Source organism: Athene cunicularia (genome assembly GCF_003259725.1).
Source record: "Athene cunicularia isolate RWA chromosome 23 unlocalized genomic scaffold, athCun1 chr23_part1, whole genome shotgun sequence".
Taxonomy (NCBI): Eukaryota; Metazoa; Chordata; class Aves; order Strigiformes; family Strigidae; genus Athene; species Athene cunicularia.
Window position 1 is genome coordinate 832,684 of NW_020799130.1, and position 17,599 is coordinate 850,282.

Genomic DNA, 17,599 nt, shown 5'->3' on the forward strand with positions numbered 1-17,599 from the left:
CAGCAGAGATGTGCCCTGGGAGCCGTGGGCACGGCCAGTGGCCCCTGGCTGGGGGGGCCAGTGAGGGGCTAGTGAGAAACCACCTCCTCGGGGGGAACCGGCTGTGCTTGGCAGTCCTGGCCACTGCATTTGTTACCGTCCGCTCCCTCTGAACTTCACCTCCAGCCGGACCCCGCCGAGCCGCGCCAGCCCGCCCGCCCAGGGGGATGAGGAGATGGAGGGGGACGTGCTCCAGGGCCAAGCCCTGTCCGGGCACCTCAGGGAAAGGTCCAGGGTTTTCATGCCAAGATCCATCCAATTTCTTCTGTGTCAGAGCAGGCCAGAGCTTTTCAGGCTGCTCTTTCTCGGCACCTGCCTCTCTTTGTACTTTCCACCTTCCTCGGGCCCAAGCCCCGTCCCACCAGCTCGCCCCACGCTGCAGCTGGCTGCCGGCACACACGTGCTGCTGCATAACAATAATTACTATTAATGAAGCGTGCGCGCGCTGGCAGGTGTCAGAAGGAGCAGCTCCGACTCTGCCATCTGGAAGCACGCAGCTAGACAATGTGCTGGCACGTGTCCTGCGGCTGGCGCGCACCGAGGAGCACCCACCACCGTGCCCCGAGGGGGAGCACTGCACTGCCTTGGTCTCCCCCTCGGCTGTTTGATTCACCAAATGCAGCAGCATCCCACAGATTCTCTAAATTCTTACTTCTGTGAATTCAAGCAATTTGTTTAATTTCAGGATCTCTGTCCTGGCTTGCTCTGTTTCAAATCAACTTTTACAGAAGACAAGGCATCTCGCCCTCCGGTCTGTCTCCATTTTCATCCTCGTCTGGTCGTTCCGCACATTGTGAAATGGCCCGAAAGTCCCTCTAGCAGAGGGCGAAGGCTGCTGGGGCAGAGGATGGCGGGAGCTCCCCCAGGCAGCTCTGCCTGGCAGCCGCTCCATGCGAGACTGAACGTTTGCAGTGTTACTGGTGTAAAATACCACAGTGACAGAGACCTTAGAAATGGGATGGGGATGGGATTACATTCGTATGTGTGGATGGAATAGAGCAAATGGAATATATATAGACAGAGTGAATAAAGTAAATCTGTCAGGCAGACAGCAGAGGGGGAGCTTGTGAGCAGCTCTGAATAAGAAACAAAATTCAGCTCTGATCTAATTGAGGAAAATCCAGGAATAGAAATAGGTGGAAAATGTCAAACATTTGTCACACTTTAATTTACCGTGTATCAGTAGTTATACTCAGAGAGCAAGAGAACCACAGCACCGGCTTGGTGGCACACACAGTGCTACGCGCCGTGCTCCTCCTGCCGCCGCCTGTGACGGGGATTCTTCCCCGCTCCCCACCTCGGCTGCCCGATGGACGGTGGCAGCTCCCAGCGAGACGGTTGAGCAGGATGAATCATCCTCTTATCAGATGTTGATAAATGAAAAGAGCTGTATTCTTTTTAACTCTATTCTGCATCTAAGAAGAAAAATATTTCAAAGCTCGGCTGATGTCACACCGTCCAGTGCATCAAAGGGCAAGAGACGGAACGGGAAAGGAGCAGGACCTTGAGGGGAACCGCAGCAGCCCTCGATATCCAGGGCTCCTCTGCCTCCTGCGGCCTCGTGCTGCACTGGCAGAGGAGGACAGCCGCACTCCATGCTATGCTTTGATGCCACACTGCTTAAAATCACTTTGCAAAGCCCAATCTTTGTTGCAAATTCCAGTTTGGAGGTATCCTCTGAACATAGCTGTTTCAAACCAAAAGCTCTTTCCTGGCTTTAAAAGGCATCCTGGGCGATTACAAAAATAGCACAGCCCATTTGTCCTTCATGTCTGCTCAATAAAAGCCATTCCAGACCTGTTTCACCTTTTATGCTGCAGCATCTCCTGCTTCCCTGTTTCTAACTGGTATTCAAAGTACTGGACCCTGATAGTTCCTTTCTCTCGCTGTTTGATTTATTTTTTTAAAAAACCTTGTGTATTTGAACACACTCCCTAGAGTGAGTCCTTTGAAAAGTAATCCATATAAAAGCAAAGCACTTTTTAAATGGCAGAACAAAACACACATAAAAGTTCATAAATAGCTTGCTATTTAAATCTCATAAAAGCAGCCTAGTTAATTACTTCAGTTTGAATGTTTCCTGTAAATTGTGCACTGTACCCAAGGTCAGCCATAAAGGGAGAGGGGGGTTCTGCGAATGCTACAAACCCCGCCCTGATTTCCCTGCATGCAAGATGTCTGGATGATTTGCCTCAAAACCAGTTGGCTTTAATTGCATAGCTGTTGCAGTTTTGACAGTGAAACCTTATATAAATCTATGTATGCAAATAATGTACATTTGTAATCCGGGTCCTTTCTCTCTCTTGTTTCTTCCTCCCTCCTTCTCCTTCCCCGTCTCCCACCCCAGGCTCCGAGCTGATGCCCAAGGCACTGTCTACACGGATCATTGGTGGCATATGGTGGTTCTTCACCCTAATTATCATCTCGTCCTACACGGCCAACCTTGCCGCCTTCCTGACGGTGGAGAGGATGGAATCCCCCATCGACTCGGCAGATGACTTGGCAAAGCAGACAAAAATAGAGTACGGAGCAGTGAAGGATGGAGCTACAATGACCTTCTTCAAGGTGAGACCAGGCAGAGGCTTTCTACCTTCCAGGCAGAGATGCAACGCTCTCAGGCCAACGGGAGCGAGAACAAAGAACCAAAGACAAAAAGCCTCCTAAGCCACCGCTGCGGGTCCTTATAAGCAGGTTCTTTCAGTCTCACATCCTTGTCAAGACTCTGACAGTTTAGCTTACCGAGATTCACGTCATGGCCCTGTGGCTAACTTAAGTCACGATTACGAATTATATTGATTTTACAGCTTCGGAGCCTGTACCCACTATTGGCTCAGACCCCCCAATACAAAGCGTGTATCAGGTACAACAGGACAGGTGCACCTTATGTTAAAGCCCTACAGAAAAATATTACATCCTCTAAAGTATCTTCCCTTCCATCTCGCCCACTGCAGCTCCCTCCTTGTCTCTGTGAGAACAGCTCCGCAGAGCCCTCAGGGCTGACCCGGTCACCCCTCAGGGCCAGAGGAGAGAACAAATCAAACCTAAAGCTGGGCAGATGTTGCAAAGTGCCCTCCCTGACCGGGTTTTTTTACAGCTCAAATATCTTTCTTGTCCTTCAGGTATTCACATTAATGTAGTCAAATTTTATTAACCTCTGAAACCCAGCACAAGGTAACACCACCAATGTATCAGAATCAAATTACATTAATTTCTTCTCTTTAAAGCGTAATTAATTTCAGAAGTTAGCCAACACTGCAGAGGAGGGTGCTAAGAGCATTCATATTTCACTATTGCCTCAAAAATAGAAACTGAAAGACCTAAAGAGCCCTTTAAAACCACAGCTGGCCTGTAAAAACACAATAAAAAAAAAAAAAAAGAGAGAATAAAGGAATAGAAATGAGGGGTGATTAATCTAAGGAATGATCACCCTGGCTTAGAGAAGAATTTAAATTCAAGATGAACTCAAAAAGCAGTTGTTAGGGTCAGATCTGGCGTTTCCACTGCAGGCAGTGCCGGGCTGTGGCCATGCTGCTTGGGGAGCGGAGCTCAGGGCTCGGGGAGCAGCACCCAGAACTCGGGGAGCAGCGCTCAGAGCTTGGGGAGCGGAGCTCAGGGCTCGGGGAGCAGCGCTCAGAACTCGGGGAGCAGCGCTCAGGGCTCGGGGAGCAGAGCTCAGGGCTCGGGGAGCAGAGCTCAAGGCTTGGGGAGCGGAGCTCAGGGCTCGGGGAGCAGCCCCGCAGCACTCAGCCGACACCGACACCCTAGGGGCGCTGGGGAACTGTCCTTGCCCCTAATGCAGGAGGAAATCCACGGGCCAAAGCGGGACACACACAGTCCACGCTTTAAAAAGCAGGTTGGGCCTGGAATGCTGCAATAATTTGAATAGGCACAGTGCAAAGGCAGCTAGACGAGGCCGTCAGCAGTTTAATTGCCAAGCCTCATTACAGGAAGCCAATGTGCTGAATTTTAATAACAAGGAGCAGCAGCATTCTCCTGCAACTCTTCTTGGCTATGACTTGGTTAAGGAGCCACTAGACTTTTGGAGCAGGCACGCTTACTTAGGCAGCAATACAGATTGGTAAAGAATCACCGAGGATCTGGTTTGGTTTGATCTTTAGTTAACTCTGGGAAATGAAAGCGCTGCCCAGCAGAGCAGGCTGCTGACGGTGAGTTTGCTCTCTGCGGTGGAGCTGGTGCAGGCAGTTTAGTCTTTGGCATGGCCAGATGCGTCACGCTACCTTCCAAAAGCAATACAGGCCTAGAACTGCTATCAGGGAAAGGCAGGCTTTTACTGTTGTGTTTTAACTACTCTTTCCAATAAGAGTTTTATATGGGAATAAAAGGAAACTGTCTTTTTTTTAAAATCATCAAGGACACAGTATATTTATTGCTTCATATCGTTATCCACCAGAATCATTCTTTGGGCTTCTAACGGGCATTTGGCAGGGTTTATTGATGCAGTGTATTTTCCTTTTTCTTTTTATTATTATTGCTGTTTGGAGATGAATTCTCCAGGCTGTCCCTTCTGACAAGTGTTTCGATTACTGGAGCGGTGAGAGCGTTCGTGTGGGATGCTGTGCTCACTTGTCCCTGTGCACAGGGAAATACGGGAGAGCCAGAATTTCTCCCACCCCTCGGCGAGGTCTTTGTCAAACGACGGGGCAAATCCCGGCGTGGTTTCGGTCCGGCCGGGGCCCTGCCCTCCCTCCCCGTGGGTGGGACCGCAGGGGCGAAGTGCCCAAGGCTTCACCCCACCTTCCTCCGCGCTGCTCAAGGGGGGGCTCACGCAGAGCCAGCCCCCGGGCTGTACGCTCCGTGCCACCGCTGCTCCTGAAAAGCTCCTGCAGATCTGGAGGGGAAGCCCTCTGCAGTTTGCCGAGTGGGAGGAAAGGCTGACGGCAGCGTCCGAACGAGGACCTCGCCTATTCTGGGGATTAGCCACTAAGACTTAGCCCAGGTTGATGCCTTGCTCCCTGCATGACTGTTCCCCATAGTAGTTCCCCTCATATTAGGAACTCGCTCCTCCGCTTCTCCGTGTTAAAGAAGCTGCAAACCTCACAGATGGACCCCCCCAAGCTGCGGCCTGGGCCCTGCGGCCCCGTGGGCCGTGGCCAGCGCTGGCCCTCACCCAGGCGGCCTGACCGGGCGGGATGCAGGGCTGCAGGAGAGCGCGATCCCAGAGCTGGGGAACGGGGGGAAGAGGAAGGCAAACGCCTTGCACGCTGTTCCCTGAGGTGGTTCCCAAAGCACTAACCAGTTTTCTGCCCATGGTCATGCCCAAGGGTTCATGCAGAGCAAGTTCCCGACTGAACCAAGCCAAACCACATCTCGGGGGCAGACCCACAGCGAGCGATCTTGCTCCCACAAAGGTTTTTGCCTGTGCAGCTGAGCTACAGCCTGTGAGCTGACCAGCTACAGCAAAGGGGAAGCAGAAGAGCGAGCGTTACCAGCCGTTCTGGCAGATTTTGACTTAATGAAAAGGACTTTTGAGAAGCTATTTATTCCCTGGCAATGCAGATTGAGTTACAGGAATAAACACAGATCAATTAATTTAGGAACAGCATCTAGTGTTCATTATAAATCACGCCAGAAATCCTTCCTATCTTGCAAAGGATGCTGTCTGTCTGAACAAACGCCGGGTTTAATGTGCAGTTTGGAGTACAAGTGTGAGAGTGTGTGTACATATATATTCGCTTGTACAGAGATGTTAAATCCTCAAGAGTAAGTATCTTCAGTCGGTGAAAATCAATTTATTTTGTCATACAGGCTGGAATTGAAAATCTTAAGCCTGAAAGTTACTTTCTTGCCCATTTCACTGATAAAAAAAGCTTGTATGTCTTGGCAAGATGCCTTGTAGTGGCTCCTCTAAACTATTCCATTAATTTATTTGGGTGACCGGTCTTGAAGCATTGGTTATTAAAGGGAGCTTCTGAGCTGTGACTCTAAAGAATAAATTTAGAGGCGTTCTCAGCGTCGTTGCAATTGCTGCATTCAGAGGGGCTGGTACTCAGCTTTTCATACCTGCATCTCATTTAGCACTAACGCAGGGTTTTATTAAGATGCAGAGGACAGCGGAGCAGAGACACGATCCCCCTGGTGTGAACCATGGCCGCGCTGATCAGCAGCATTAAACTACTGCCTTTGTTTATTAGCAATAATCTCCATCATTCCTGACGTTCCGGAGTTTCCGACTCTGGAACTTCTCTGCCAGGAAGAAGTCAGTGTCAGGCCATTTATCTTAATGCTTCGGAGCAACCAGGCAGTTCCTCTTCATCTACCCACGGCAGCAAAGCAAAAGTCATCGCTGAGGGGGCCCTGGGACGCTACAGAGGATGCAGGGGCACAGGATGGTCTCTCTGCCTACACCAACTCAGGTTTTTGGTTTTTTTTTTTAATGCAGCCCATAAAAGTAAATGGTGATTCCACAGAGAAGGGATTTGCACAGCACAGCAAACCAGTAACGAACCCCAGTAAGGGTTTTTTAAGGTAAACTAATTAAGCTGTAAAATTAAGAGGTACAGCAAAATAAAACGTACAGACATACACACACCAACAAAAAAAAAAAAAAAAAGAATAAACACAATTTATATTCCTTCTTTATGGAATGTTAAATTACTCCTAAGATGTTTTTGCTCATTTGTATGCTGTGTTCTCAGGAGACATCACCCAAACGCCCCTAAATAAACGATCACCTTTGCAGTACGGCTGAAGTATTCTGAGAGGAGCAGGGGGAGGAAGGAACAACTTTTCTCCTAATAGGAGCAAATGTATAGTGGTTGGATTGGGTGCGAGCTGGGGCGCTGTACACTCCGCACCACGGCTACTCCGGCAATTTCTGATTGATGACTACTCTCACAATGACTGACAATTGCTTCTAAATTGGACTTTTAACAAATAGCCCAGTCTACCAAACTGCTAGTGCTGCGCCGAGAATTACAGGTGACGAATTTTCACTTGGAAAAGGAATGTTCTTATCTCATGGTAGCCAAGTTAAAGAAACTAATAGGACGTAAACCCCAGTGAGGAGGTGGCAGGTTTCAGACTACGCAGAAAGCCCGAGGGTGCGCTGACCAGAGCCGTGTGTGGAGCCGCCCTGCCCGCCCCAGGACCCAGCACAGCCCCGTCTCTGGGGAGGATGAGGCCCCCCGCAAGAAGCGATGCTCCGCTGCGCGGGGACGGCCTTTCGCTGCCCACGGGCTCAGCCCTGCGCCCCCAGGTCTCCATTTCGGCGGCAGCGTCAGGCAGAGGATGCTCGCCCACCACGGGTGACCCCTCGGGATGCCCCGAGCAGGGCTCCAGAGCACAGCCGGAGCTGAGAAAGCTGGGCTCCTCCCGGCATTTCAAAACACAATTAAGTCCTTTCAGCTGGTCAGAAGCAGTGATTTAAGAAGAGAAAAGTGTTTTTTCTCTTCCAGGGAGCCCTGTCTCATGTAATTTAAGTTGCCTGAAGAGCTACAATGCCTCATGCAAGTCCTATTAGCTTCACTAAATGCAGCCTATTGATTTTTTGCCAGTTTATTTTGCTCTATGCTTTAAACTGGGAGAACACTGATGTTGTTTAAGAGCTCTGTGTCAACACCCAAGGAGCATTAAATGCAGGAAGAGAAGGAGAGGAAGAGAGAGCCAGTGAACCCAGCAGAGGCCTCTGATGTGAACTATATAAATGTTAAACAAGTCCTTATCAGCAAGCTGAGTGCACTATTCATTTCAATTACCCATTGTAATGCACAGATATTTAATAATCCTTTTGGAGGCTACATTTCTTGCTGCTCTTTGAGGTTTGATAGATGCCACAAATCTACCTTACAGGCACCGGTCCAGATTTTCAAGTGAGGGAGATTATCTAGCCTCTTGAATGAAGTTTGCTCCAGCACATCCACTACTGAACGTTCATCAAGTGGATTATAACAAGCTTAACTGAGAAGAAATGAGTTCACGGATATTTCAGTCAGGAGAAGGAGCCCACAAGGTTAAAGACAGATGAACAGCCTTCCTCATCCCACTACACTAACCAGCTCTGGGGGGTTACGCTTTTGTTTAACTTTTGTTAAACACGCTGGGGAAAAAAAAAAAAAGAGAGATGGACAGGCAAAGCATTTGAAATATAAAACATTATGAAGGACTTTTTTTCTCAGCTAATTTACCATTATTTATAGTGTTTTTATCAGAAGACCCTATGCTGGCACATTTTGGGTGATACTGAAAAAACGAGGGGGAGATGTGATAGCAGCAGTTGGGATGGGCTGGGGCTCCATCTCCTGCTTTCTTATGGAAGGACAGAGACCTGAAACAGATAAACGACAGCTAAACCAGAAAGCACAGCTTCTGCCGCAGTGACTCCTCACGCAGCTGCAGGTGAGCAGTTACCCTTATTCAAGGCGAAGCACAAGGACTTATCAGCCCCTCCAACTTATCAGCCAGCTTAAGGCTCTTGCTAAGCAGTGCTGTGGAGGAGGAGATTTTGGCTGACTAAGCTGCCTCTTACAAAATAAGGCAGTAAAATAGATCTAGGAAACACAAGAAATTAGGCAGAAAAGCAGAATGGCACATAGAGGAGCAGGCAGCAGCACAAACACGAGCCTCAATACCCAAGTGCTTTCCCAGGCTCACCGGACGGACGGAGCTGGCTTGCCGAGAGCTGCGGCCACCCGCCCCGGCACAGGGACCGAGGAAGGGGGGGCCAAGGCAAAGCTGAGGTGCCTTTCCTGGGGAGTCCTTCTAGACTAAGGCCAGCTACGTCTTTTGTGACAACCTACACAGAGACAATTCAGAGGGTGGCCGTAGACAAACGGTGTGTTTCAAGTGGTGTGGAAAGACATAAAATAACCATATTTCTTCTTACCCAACACATTTTCTAGAAGAAGAAAAAAAACATTCACGTGAATAATAAGCTAGAAAACATATTCCTCCTTTCTTAACAGAATGCCTGCTGATAGTGGAAGAATATCTGCTTTTATTTTTAGCCCTAAGACAATTGTCTTGAATATTTCTATGCCTCTCTTTACGTGGGTATGTTAAATTTGTTTAGTAGTTGCACATATCTCAAGAGGAGACATGTTTCCTTGCAACGCTTAATGAAAAAGAGTGTGCAAAAGAGAAAAACATGCCCTCCGAAATGTTCTGTCCTCTCTCATTGTGCAGAAACATTACAGGATAAACAAAATTCTGGTTAGGATACGAATACATTTAAGCAGATATGCTGACAGCCCGTCACACTGGCAGGTTCTGCAGGGCACCGGGGCAGGGTCTCGCTGCACCCCACTGAGATGAATGAACAGTCCAGCCCCACCCAGAGGGAAAGGACTCCCGAGTGGTGCCTTTTTGTGGGCTGTGCTGGAACCTGTGTCTCTTGCTACAGCAACGTGAAGCCAAACAGGCAGTGAAATTAGAGAGATGTTTAAGACAAGGTCAAGTTGGTAATAGTCCCATTGTGTGATCTGTTCTCAAACTGGTGTTATTACTATTTACTGAAAAGATACCAGGTTTCAGCAAACGGAAGATTAATTCTTATTTTGGCGGGGGGGGGGGGGTGGGCTTTCATGAGCAGCAAACCCACAGCGCTTGTTAAAAACAACGAGGAAGGAATCCAGCGAACCCTCACGGCCGATTACGCCCTGCTGATGGAGTCAACCACCATCGAGTACATCACCCAGAGGAACTGCAACCTGACTCAGATCGGGGGGCTCATCGATTCCAAAGGCTACGGGATTGGGACTCCCATGGGTAAGTCCCAGTGGTGGGGGCTCTGTAGGTACCCCGGGGATGGGCGTGTAGTTGCCACTCTCCCTGCCCTGGATTGAGATCATCCGGTGCCAACAGCAGATTTCCAAATACCAAAGCTTCTGCTGTCTGCCTGGTGGAGAGGTCTGAACAGCCCTGCTTAATGCAGACACGGTCCCTTCTCTGGGCGAGTTTTCTCCTCACTTCCCTCTGTGTGTAATGGTGTTCCCCCTCCCCAGGGTCACCCTACAGGGACAAGATCACCATCGCCATCCTCCAGCTCCAGGAGGAGGACAAGCTGCACGTGATGAAGGAGAAGTGGTGGCGGGGCAATGGCTGCCCTGAGGACGAGAACAAGGAGGCCAGCGCTCTGGGCATCCAAAACATCGGTGGGATTTTCATTGTTTTGGCAGCAGGCTTGGTGCTGTCCGTCTTCGTGGCCATGGTGGAGTTCATCTACAAGCTGCGCAAAACGGCGGAGCGTGAGCAGGTACTGATTTCCTCCGTTTCCCTGCACCACCATTAGCCCGGCATTGAGGATTTTGCACGCTGGCCCCAGAGGCAGGCAGGTAGACGGCAGAGGGACCCAGCCCGGCCCCTGCTGCCGGGAGCTCCAAGCGCCCGCAGCCCAGGGGCTGACCCGCAGCACCCCCAAAACGCTCTGTCCCGCTCTGACAGCCTCGGGGCAGGGGCAAACCACGTCCACCCTGATCAGGGTCGTCGGCTGCTGCAGGAACTGGCCTAGTAAACATCTGTAGGGCAATTTTGAGCAAGCCGACACATAAGTCATGACAATATGGACAGAGGTCCCTGGGAAGGACCGTTCTGAGCTGTTACATCCACTGCCACTATCCCGTGCAATCGTGTTGCATGTTCCAGGTGTAATTTGTACACGCATGAAGTCTCCAGCTCTCCTCCCCACTCCCATTCAAAGAGCCTCAAGGAACTGGTCAGGGCCCGCCAGGAAACCTCAAACTATCTTATCAACACCACTGACACAAACAGCCCGTCCCACCCGCAGTGGCTGAGTAGTGCTCATGAAACAAGAGGACTGCTTTTACGTTTTTCCCCTCTTCCTTGCGTGTCACGGTGCAGTAAGTGGAAAGTGCATTTGCATGCACGACCAGAAATCAAAGCAAGCTGCCCACGTGACGGACTAGATAGCTGAAGGAAAACTGCCCACTAGCAAGCCCAGCAGGACTCGATAGCCCTCTGACTCCCAGCACATAAACCTACCAGACCCCCAGCAGGGATCGCACAAAGCACCGGCACTCCAACAGCCGCCTGTGGCTCTGCCTCTCTGCAGGACTGAGTGTGTCAAAGGTGCGGTTCTTGCCACAGGAACGAGGGGTCAATCAGATGCCCGCGCATCACTGAAGCCCCACTAAGCACAGCTGATGCCTTAAATGCAACCTAAACCCGGTGCTTGCCCTCTGCAGAGCCTAGTTTCAGCACCCTCCTGTTCACGGAGAGGTTAGCAGAATGTTTTGCCAGGAGTAACGGTGCTTTTTGTCCCTGCTCTCCCCAGCGCTCCTTCTGCAGCGCCATGGCCGATGAGATCCGGCTGTCGCTCACCTGCCAGCGCCGGGTCAAACACAAGCCCCAGCCTCCCGTCATGGTGAAGACAGACGCCGTGATCAACATGCACACGTTCAACGACCGACGCCTGCCGGGGAAGGACAACATGACCTGCAACACTGGCTTGACACCTGTGTTTCCCTAGGGAATGGGAACGGGGGGCGGGAGGGACAGAACTGCGGCAGACAGGGCTGGATGCACTCTTAACTAGGAAAGAAAGGATTAAAAAAACAAACAAAAAAAAAAAAAAAAGGAAAAAAAAAGCCTGGTTTGGTTCATTTCAAGAGCAAGGCCTTTGCGACACAACTGCATCGATCACTGGCACAGAAGAACTTCAAAGCACGGACTGTAACATCGGTCTTGGGGCTTTTCTGTTTTGTTTTTGTTATTTTTTGTTCCTTTTTTTTTAATGCTTAGATCCTACAGGCCCCATGGAGTCCAAACACGCTACCATCCAGGAGTCTGATGTTTACATACTGGAAACACACGGAGGCGAAAGAGAATTGAGCCAAACTGACCCTCGGCGGGTAAGGAGGAGCCCCCGAGCAAGGCTTCTTTAGCATGGCAATAAAAAAAACCACTCTGTCAGGTGCAGCATGAGCAGCCGTCTGTGCGCGCATCTATTCCACACTGACACACACAGCACACGGAGGACACGTTGTCCAGGAAAGGGAAAGGTATCTGTGAAGCACCGTGACGGTCAAGGCCGTGCCGTCTCTCGAAGCAGCTCGCGGTGGCCCTTTACCTCACGGCCGTGCCGGCCGTGGCCACCCGCAGCCGGAGCTCCCCGGGCGGGCTCTGGGAGAAGGCGACACACGTCCATCGGTAGATCCAAGCCAGCTGCCCGCAAAGGGGCGAGTGAGCCCGAAGGGAGCCGAGCTCCTGGCCAGGGACGGGACAGCGTGGTGTGCACGGGAGCTGCTGCCATCTCCGAGTGACAGCACCCACACACCCTGTGCCATGCGCCAGCCCACGCCCAGGGTGACACCGCGATCTCCGGGTATTCACCGCCTTCACCCTCTCCGCAAAGCTCAGTCCCTCCTGCAAAGAAGTGCGGAAAGCGGCCGAGCCCACGGGCAAGGGCAGCGGCCGGAGCAGAGCTGTCCCCAGGAGCTCAGTGGTACCAATTTCCATGAAATCCAGCAGCGCCGAACTGCAGCTCTGCTGCGTCTGCACTCGGAGCAGGAGGGGACTCGACGCCTGGTTTAGGACTAAACGCTCTCCACTGCATCAGAGACCTGAAAGACGAAGTCTCAGCCTGCAGGGCCAGGGCTGGCCTGGGATAAGCAGCACTGTGTGGGCCAAACCTGACACCCTTCTTGCTCTGCCAGGGGAACCGCAGCCCCTCAGGCAGCATCTCCACGTGATTTAAGCAAACACACACTGACATGTTTTTAAGAAATCTTCCATGAACTGTGTTCTTCTTTTCAGGTTGCTTAACCCAGAAGGCTGGTCCTGCAGATGAATTTAGTCAGAATTACCAAAGACCCCTCTGCTGACCGAAAGCAACGCTCGAGTAACGTCCCTGAGCTCCATCCCTCCCTCCATGGGAACCGCCCGGGTGGCCAGTGGGACACTCTGCGGCTTAATTTGCAAAACGAAAGGAACAGAAATGGCTCTGCCCATTGTCACCCAGAACATCAGAGTACCGCAAAGGCGCTTACAAGCTCTGATTTAAACACTGACGTTGAGGAAAAGCGCAGCCTCCCGCCCTCGCAGACGTACGGGGGACAGTGACCTGCCGCAGACCGCGCCGCTGCTGGCACCCCTCCGGCACCCCCCCGGTTTGGGGGGCAGGCAGGGCAGCGGCGAGGGAGCAGCCGGGGCCTGAGCTCTGCAGCCCGAAGCTTCGCCCTCTGTGCCCTGAGCATAGCGAGGTGCCACGGCCACCGCAGGAACCAGCAGCTGAACTGACCCAGTTTGCCCTCCCCTACCTGCAAGGCCTTTCTGGAAAGTTTATCCTCGCCCAAAGGAACAAACCTGTTTGTAACTGATTTCAGATTATTTTTCCCCACCTGTTTCTTTCTGAGGCTCAGTCAGGAAGGTTATCTTTGGAGCTGATCACAATTAGCAAATTAGCTCAAGGGGAGATAGCTGTTCCCCTCCCGCCCCATCACAGAACATAATTTGTCCTTATTTTGGTTTTTTCCGTGATGTAAAGAAGCAACATAGTGACCTGACACACAAAAAAAAAGTAATTTGTCACATTTTGACTCAAAGATATGCAAAGAATTTAGATTAATTTCCACCTTTTCATAGAAAACATTAAAAATTAGGGGTAAAAGTTGCCAACTTAATGGGCACCATATTCTTACTAGTTTGCTGACCAAATACCTAGAGCAGAGGACAGACTGGAAGTATGGGTCTGCTTCCCAAAGCTAATGACATTCTGTATTCCTTTCAAATCCTTAGGCTCGCCAGAGTAAAAGATTTTGTTTTCTTTGCAGATTTCTAAACTCTTAGAGATTCTTGCAATTAAAGCAGATAAAAACAAAGCCTGAAACTGGCTTTAAATGTCCAGAGAGTAAAATACCACAGAAAATAGCATCCGTTTTGCTTGTTGGCAGATTTATTTTTTTTTTAAATAAACCCTGTTTATTCATCTTTGACAGCAAGTTTGAATTGATTTTACTCACCAATATCGCAGAGTAACAGGTGAGCATCTGGAATTACTGGTGCTATCTGCCAACAAGCCCAAACCCTGGAGATTAACCCCTCCCGTTCCCTCTCTGCACTGACCATACATCAGCCATGAAATGGCGGCTAACTTCATGCATCTACGTTACGGTTTTGTTTAAATCTTGACCATTACAACGTTTGACATTTAACACCAAGGCAATGTTCTGCACTGCTCAAAGCGAGGACAGAGCAGGGGGAGCTGCCGGGAGCGCAGGGCGAGCTGCGGGCCCCAGGCCCAGGGTTAGTCCAGCCTGTCGCCACAGCGCGCGGCAGAGACCAGAGTCTCTCCTGCTGCTCCCGTTTACCCCGTGAGCTCCTTGCCTTCGCCCCGGGGAGTGCGGGAGCCCCTAAGCCTTGAGGTGTTTTATCCCAGAGGAGCAGCGACGAGCCTGAGGCTGAGCAGCGATGTGCTGGGCGACTTCAGAGGGGACAGACCTGGTGACAAAGCCTCAGAGCCTTCGGCGACCTGTTTGTGACTGCTGACAACTCATGTCTTAGAAATCATCTGACTTCCAGCTTTGTTTAAATCAGTTCCTTTCCTCACTTGGTGGGCAGAGGGGCCGAAAAAGTGAGGAGGAAATACAGAAAAAACAGGTTTGGGATATTAAACTGTATCTAAACTGTCGTCACCTCAGTTCACTGTCCCTTTGTCACTCGCTTTTCCTTCCAGCTCTCCTGTGAGACAGAGCAGGGGCACAGCGGGCAGCTCTGTTCGGGGTTGCTTTTCTGTTTGGAGTTAACCAACGGTGCGTGTTGGGTCCGATGTCGAGAGGACAGATCCACAAAGAGACGGAATATGCAAAGGGGAACCAACTCCCACGCTGGGCAGCCCCTGCTTCCCCCCGGCGGGAGCAGGATTCTGGGAAGGTCACCGCAACGGGACCCCGCAGAGCCAGAGAGCTCTCGCCCAGCGCTCGCTAACCACGGGGAGACCCCAAGCCCCAACACCCGGGCAGCGCTCCCGGGCAGCGGCGCCGCGAGCCCTCTGCTGACTGTACCTTACTTTGACATGTTTCTCAAAAAAAGACAAAAAAAGAAGAAAAAAAAAAACAGAAAGAAGTGGAAAAAAAGGAAAAAAATGGTCTCCGTGACATTCAGGGGATTTTCCTTTGTGGACATGCAGAATTTCTATGAATATAGTTTTTTGTAAACATTTTGTAACAATTTTGGTTTCATAGTAACTGTGTTACTTGCTGATCATTCTAGGCTGATGTAAATAAAATTTAAAAAAAAAAAGAAAAAATTCTGATTATTTTCCTTTTTAAGACACTGTGATATATCAAAGTGCACAGTTTGCTGTATGAAGTAATATGGTTTTAAATTTTAAATAAAAAATAATTTCTAGAAAACAATGAAGTTTATGCCTGTTTATACTGAACAACTCCCTTCTTCCTTGTTGAAATTTTATACCCAAACCCAAGCTGTTTAATGACATCCCCTGCCTCTCCCGATAATCAGCCATAAAAAGACAGTGATAAAAAAAAAACAATTCACAACTAAACCCAAACATCGGAGAAGAGCTGCGGGTGCTGCTCGCCAGAGGGGATTTGTGCACGTTTAGGAGTTGGTGATGATGGACTTGACCGCGCCCCACGGAGAGGAAGGAAAGATCCCCATTCGCTTCACCTTCGGGCAGAGGGGGGTCAGACAGATGACTCTCCCTGTCCTCCTACACCTACAGAAAGTTTGGGATCAGACAATTCAGTGCCGGGCCTCCACGAGGAGCCACCTGCAGCAGCGCTGCCCCAGCGTGGGTCGCCCGGAGGCTGCGTGAGCTTTTCCTTACGGAAAGGTGCCTGAGCCCGAGCCCCTCCGACGAGCCCACAGGTCCCCAGCGGGCTTCAAAGTTCATAAAAGCTCTGTTTACCTGCTTTCCCTTTCGATGTAAGGCAAAAAATCTTATTAGCCTGATAAAAGCTGAGAGCACCCTAAAGGCCAATGTTTATTAGTCTGAAATCTTTATGACTCTGCTTTATTATATTGAGGCAGGGAGAAAATGTCTGAGGTTTTGGGGATGGGAACAATGAGAGCGATCGGTGCTGTGCCATTCCAGGCCACCACAGAGCAGACTGGGGAAGCGGCGGCACGGCCCTGGGGACAGTGGGCGCCTCGCTCCCCAGAGCCCCCTCTTCTTCCCTGCGAGAGACGGGCACTGCCCTGGAAATGCGTTGGGGCGGGAGGGTGGCATTTCAGGCACTGTGCTGGTGCATTTATTAAATAATCCCCAGATTTCCTGTACACTGAGATTTAAAAGTCAATTCCTTCCCATTTGAATTAATTTTAAGGGTCACCCTCATAAATCTTTCTCATCTCTATCCACTCAGGCCCCCTGGAAAACCGCAGCTTTGACTGCCAAGGAGGGACTTTCAGAGCAGAGCTGAGTCTCACTTTTATATTCTGAACCCTGATCAATATGCAGAGAACATGTCAAAAAGAAGAAGGGGGGGAAAAAAAAAAAAAAGGTAAAAGCAACCGATGCCTTTACAAAGCTTCTTCTACACCGCTTATGTGAGACCTGCTTCTGGGGATGAAATCCCTTCCCATGTGCCAGGGGTTGCAGCAAGGGAAGGGCTGCTCCCGTCTGCCGAGGGGGCAGGACAGGGCGGCGTGGGCTGACCCTGCGCGGCAAACCTCCGCCTGCGCTAGGGATAGGAGGAATTGTCAACATAAATCGTTATCACCAATAACACGAGGCAGCAATTAACCTTGTCAGTCAACAGATCATCCTTTACTGACGGTGAACCCACCACCACAAAGCTGCCAATCATGCTACAAATAAATAATTAATCAGACAACAGATTTCACTCATAACAACGGAGATCGGTTCCCTTTGAGCACCGATTAGTCTCTCTGGGCAAAACAGGGAGGAAAACTGGGAAGTGGTGAGAGGAGCATCTCTGCCCAGTCTCCCACCTCCCTGTCCCATCCAGGCATCTTTAGGTGTTGTAGAGCTTCAGCTCAACAGACAGAACTATTTTTAGCCTGTACTTCTTTCAGCAAAATCCCATTTTAAAGCGATAATCGTACATCTGCAAGCAGATGTCCGAGCTGTGGCGCACCAACCAACCAACCACCACTCCTCCACCCGGTACCTACGCACACCAACGCTTTCCTCCTCCCTCAAAACAAACCAAAACGTTGTCACTCAGGAAGGACTCAGCAAATTTGGACCTAAATGTTTTCATCAGCAAAATACACTTGATTTCTTTAATGAAAATTTGGGGATGGAACAGAGAGAATGAGGACAGCAGGAAATACAGCGTCGCCTCTAATGCGCTCTGTGGTGGGTTTAACTGAGCGAGAGACGGTCGTTACATGTCAGAAGACTTGGGTATGCGCCGTTAATGTGCAGGCCCATAACCACCATGGAAACAGGGAGCTGTAACTACACATAATAAAATAACTTTCCACTTGAAAAAGCCCTTGCCTTTCAGCCATCAAGAGCCTTTCAGGATCTTGATGTGATTTTCAGAAGTGGTGTTGCCGTCACCCCGAGCAAGCACGGCTCATGTCACCTCCATCTCCTGCTCCCCAGATGAGAAACTGAAGCGACTTGCACCCCGGACACCGGAAAACTGAAAGA

At 50.3% G+C, this 17,599-nt stretch overlaps 1 protein-coding gene across 1 annotated transcript in view; it reads left to right on the forward strand.

Annotated features, from left to right (window-relative positions):
- Positions 1 to 15,353, forward strand: part of GRIK3 (glutamate ionotropic receptor kainate type subunit 3) — a 55,745-nt gene extending 40,392 nt beyond the window's left edge. Inside the window, exons 12-16 of the mRNA XM_026863332.1 lie at positions 2,387 to 2,604; positions 7,428 to 7,436; positions 9,522 to 9,762; positions 9,999 to 10,249; positions 11,288 to 15,353. Of these exons, the coding sequence (XP_026719133.1) occupies positions 2,387 to 2,604; positions 7,428 to 7,436; positions 9,522 to 9,762; positions 9,999 to 10,249; positions 11,288 to 11,482 (914 nt within the window). The 3' untranslated portion in view covers positions 11,483 to 15,353. The remainder of the gene's footprint in view (positions 1 to 2,386; positions 2,605 to 7,427; positions 7,437 to 9,521; positions 9,763 to 9,998; positions 10,250 to 11,287) is intronic.
- The last annotated feature ends 2,246 nt before the right edge of the window (positions 15,354 to 17,599 follow it).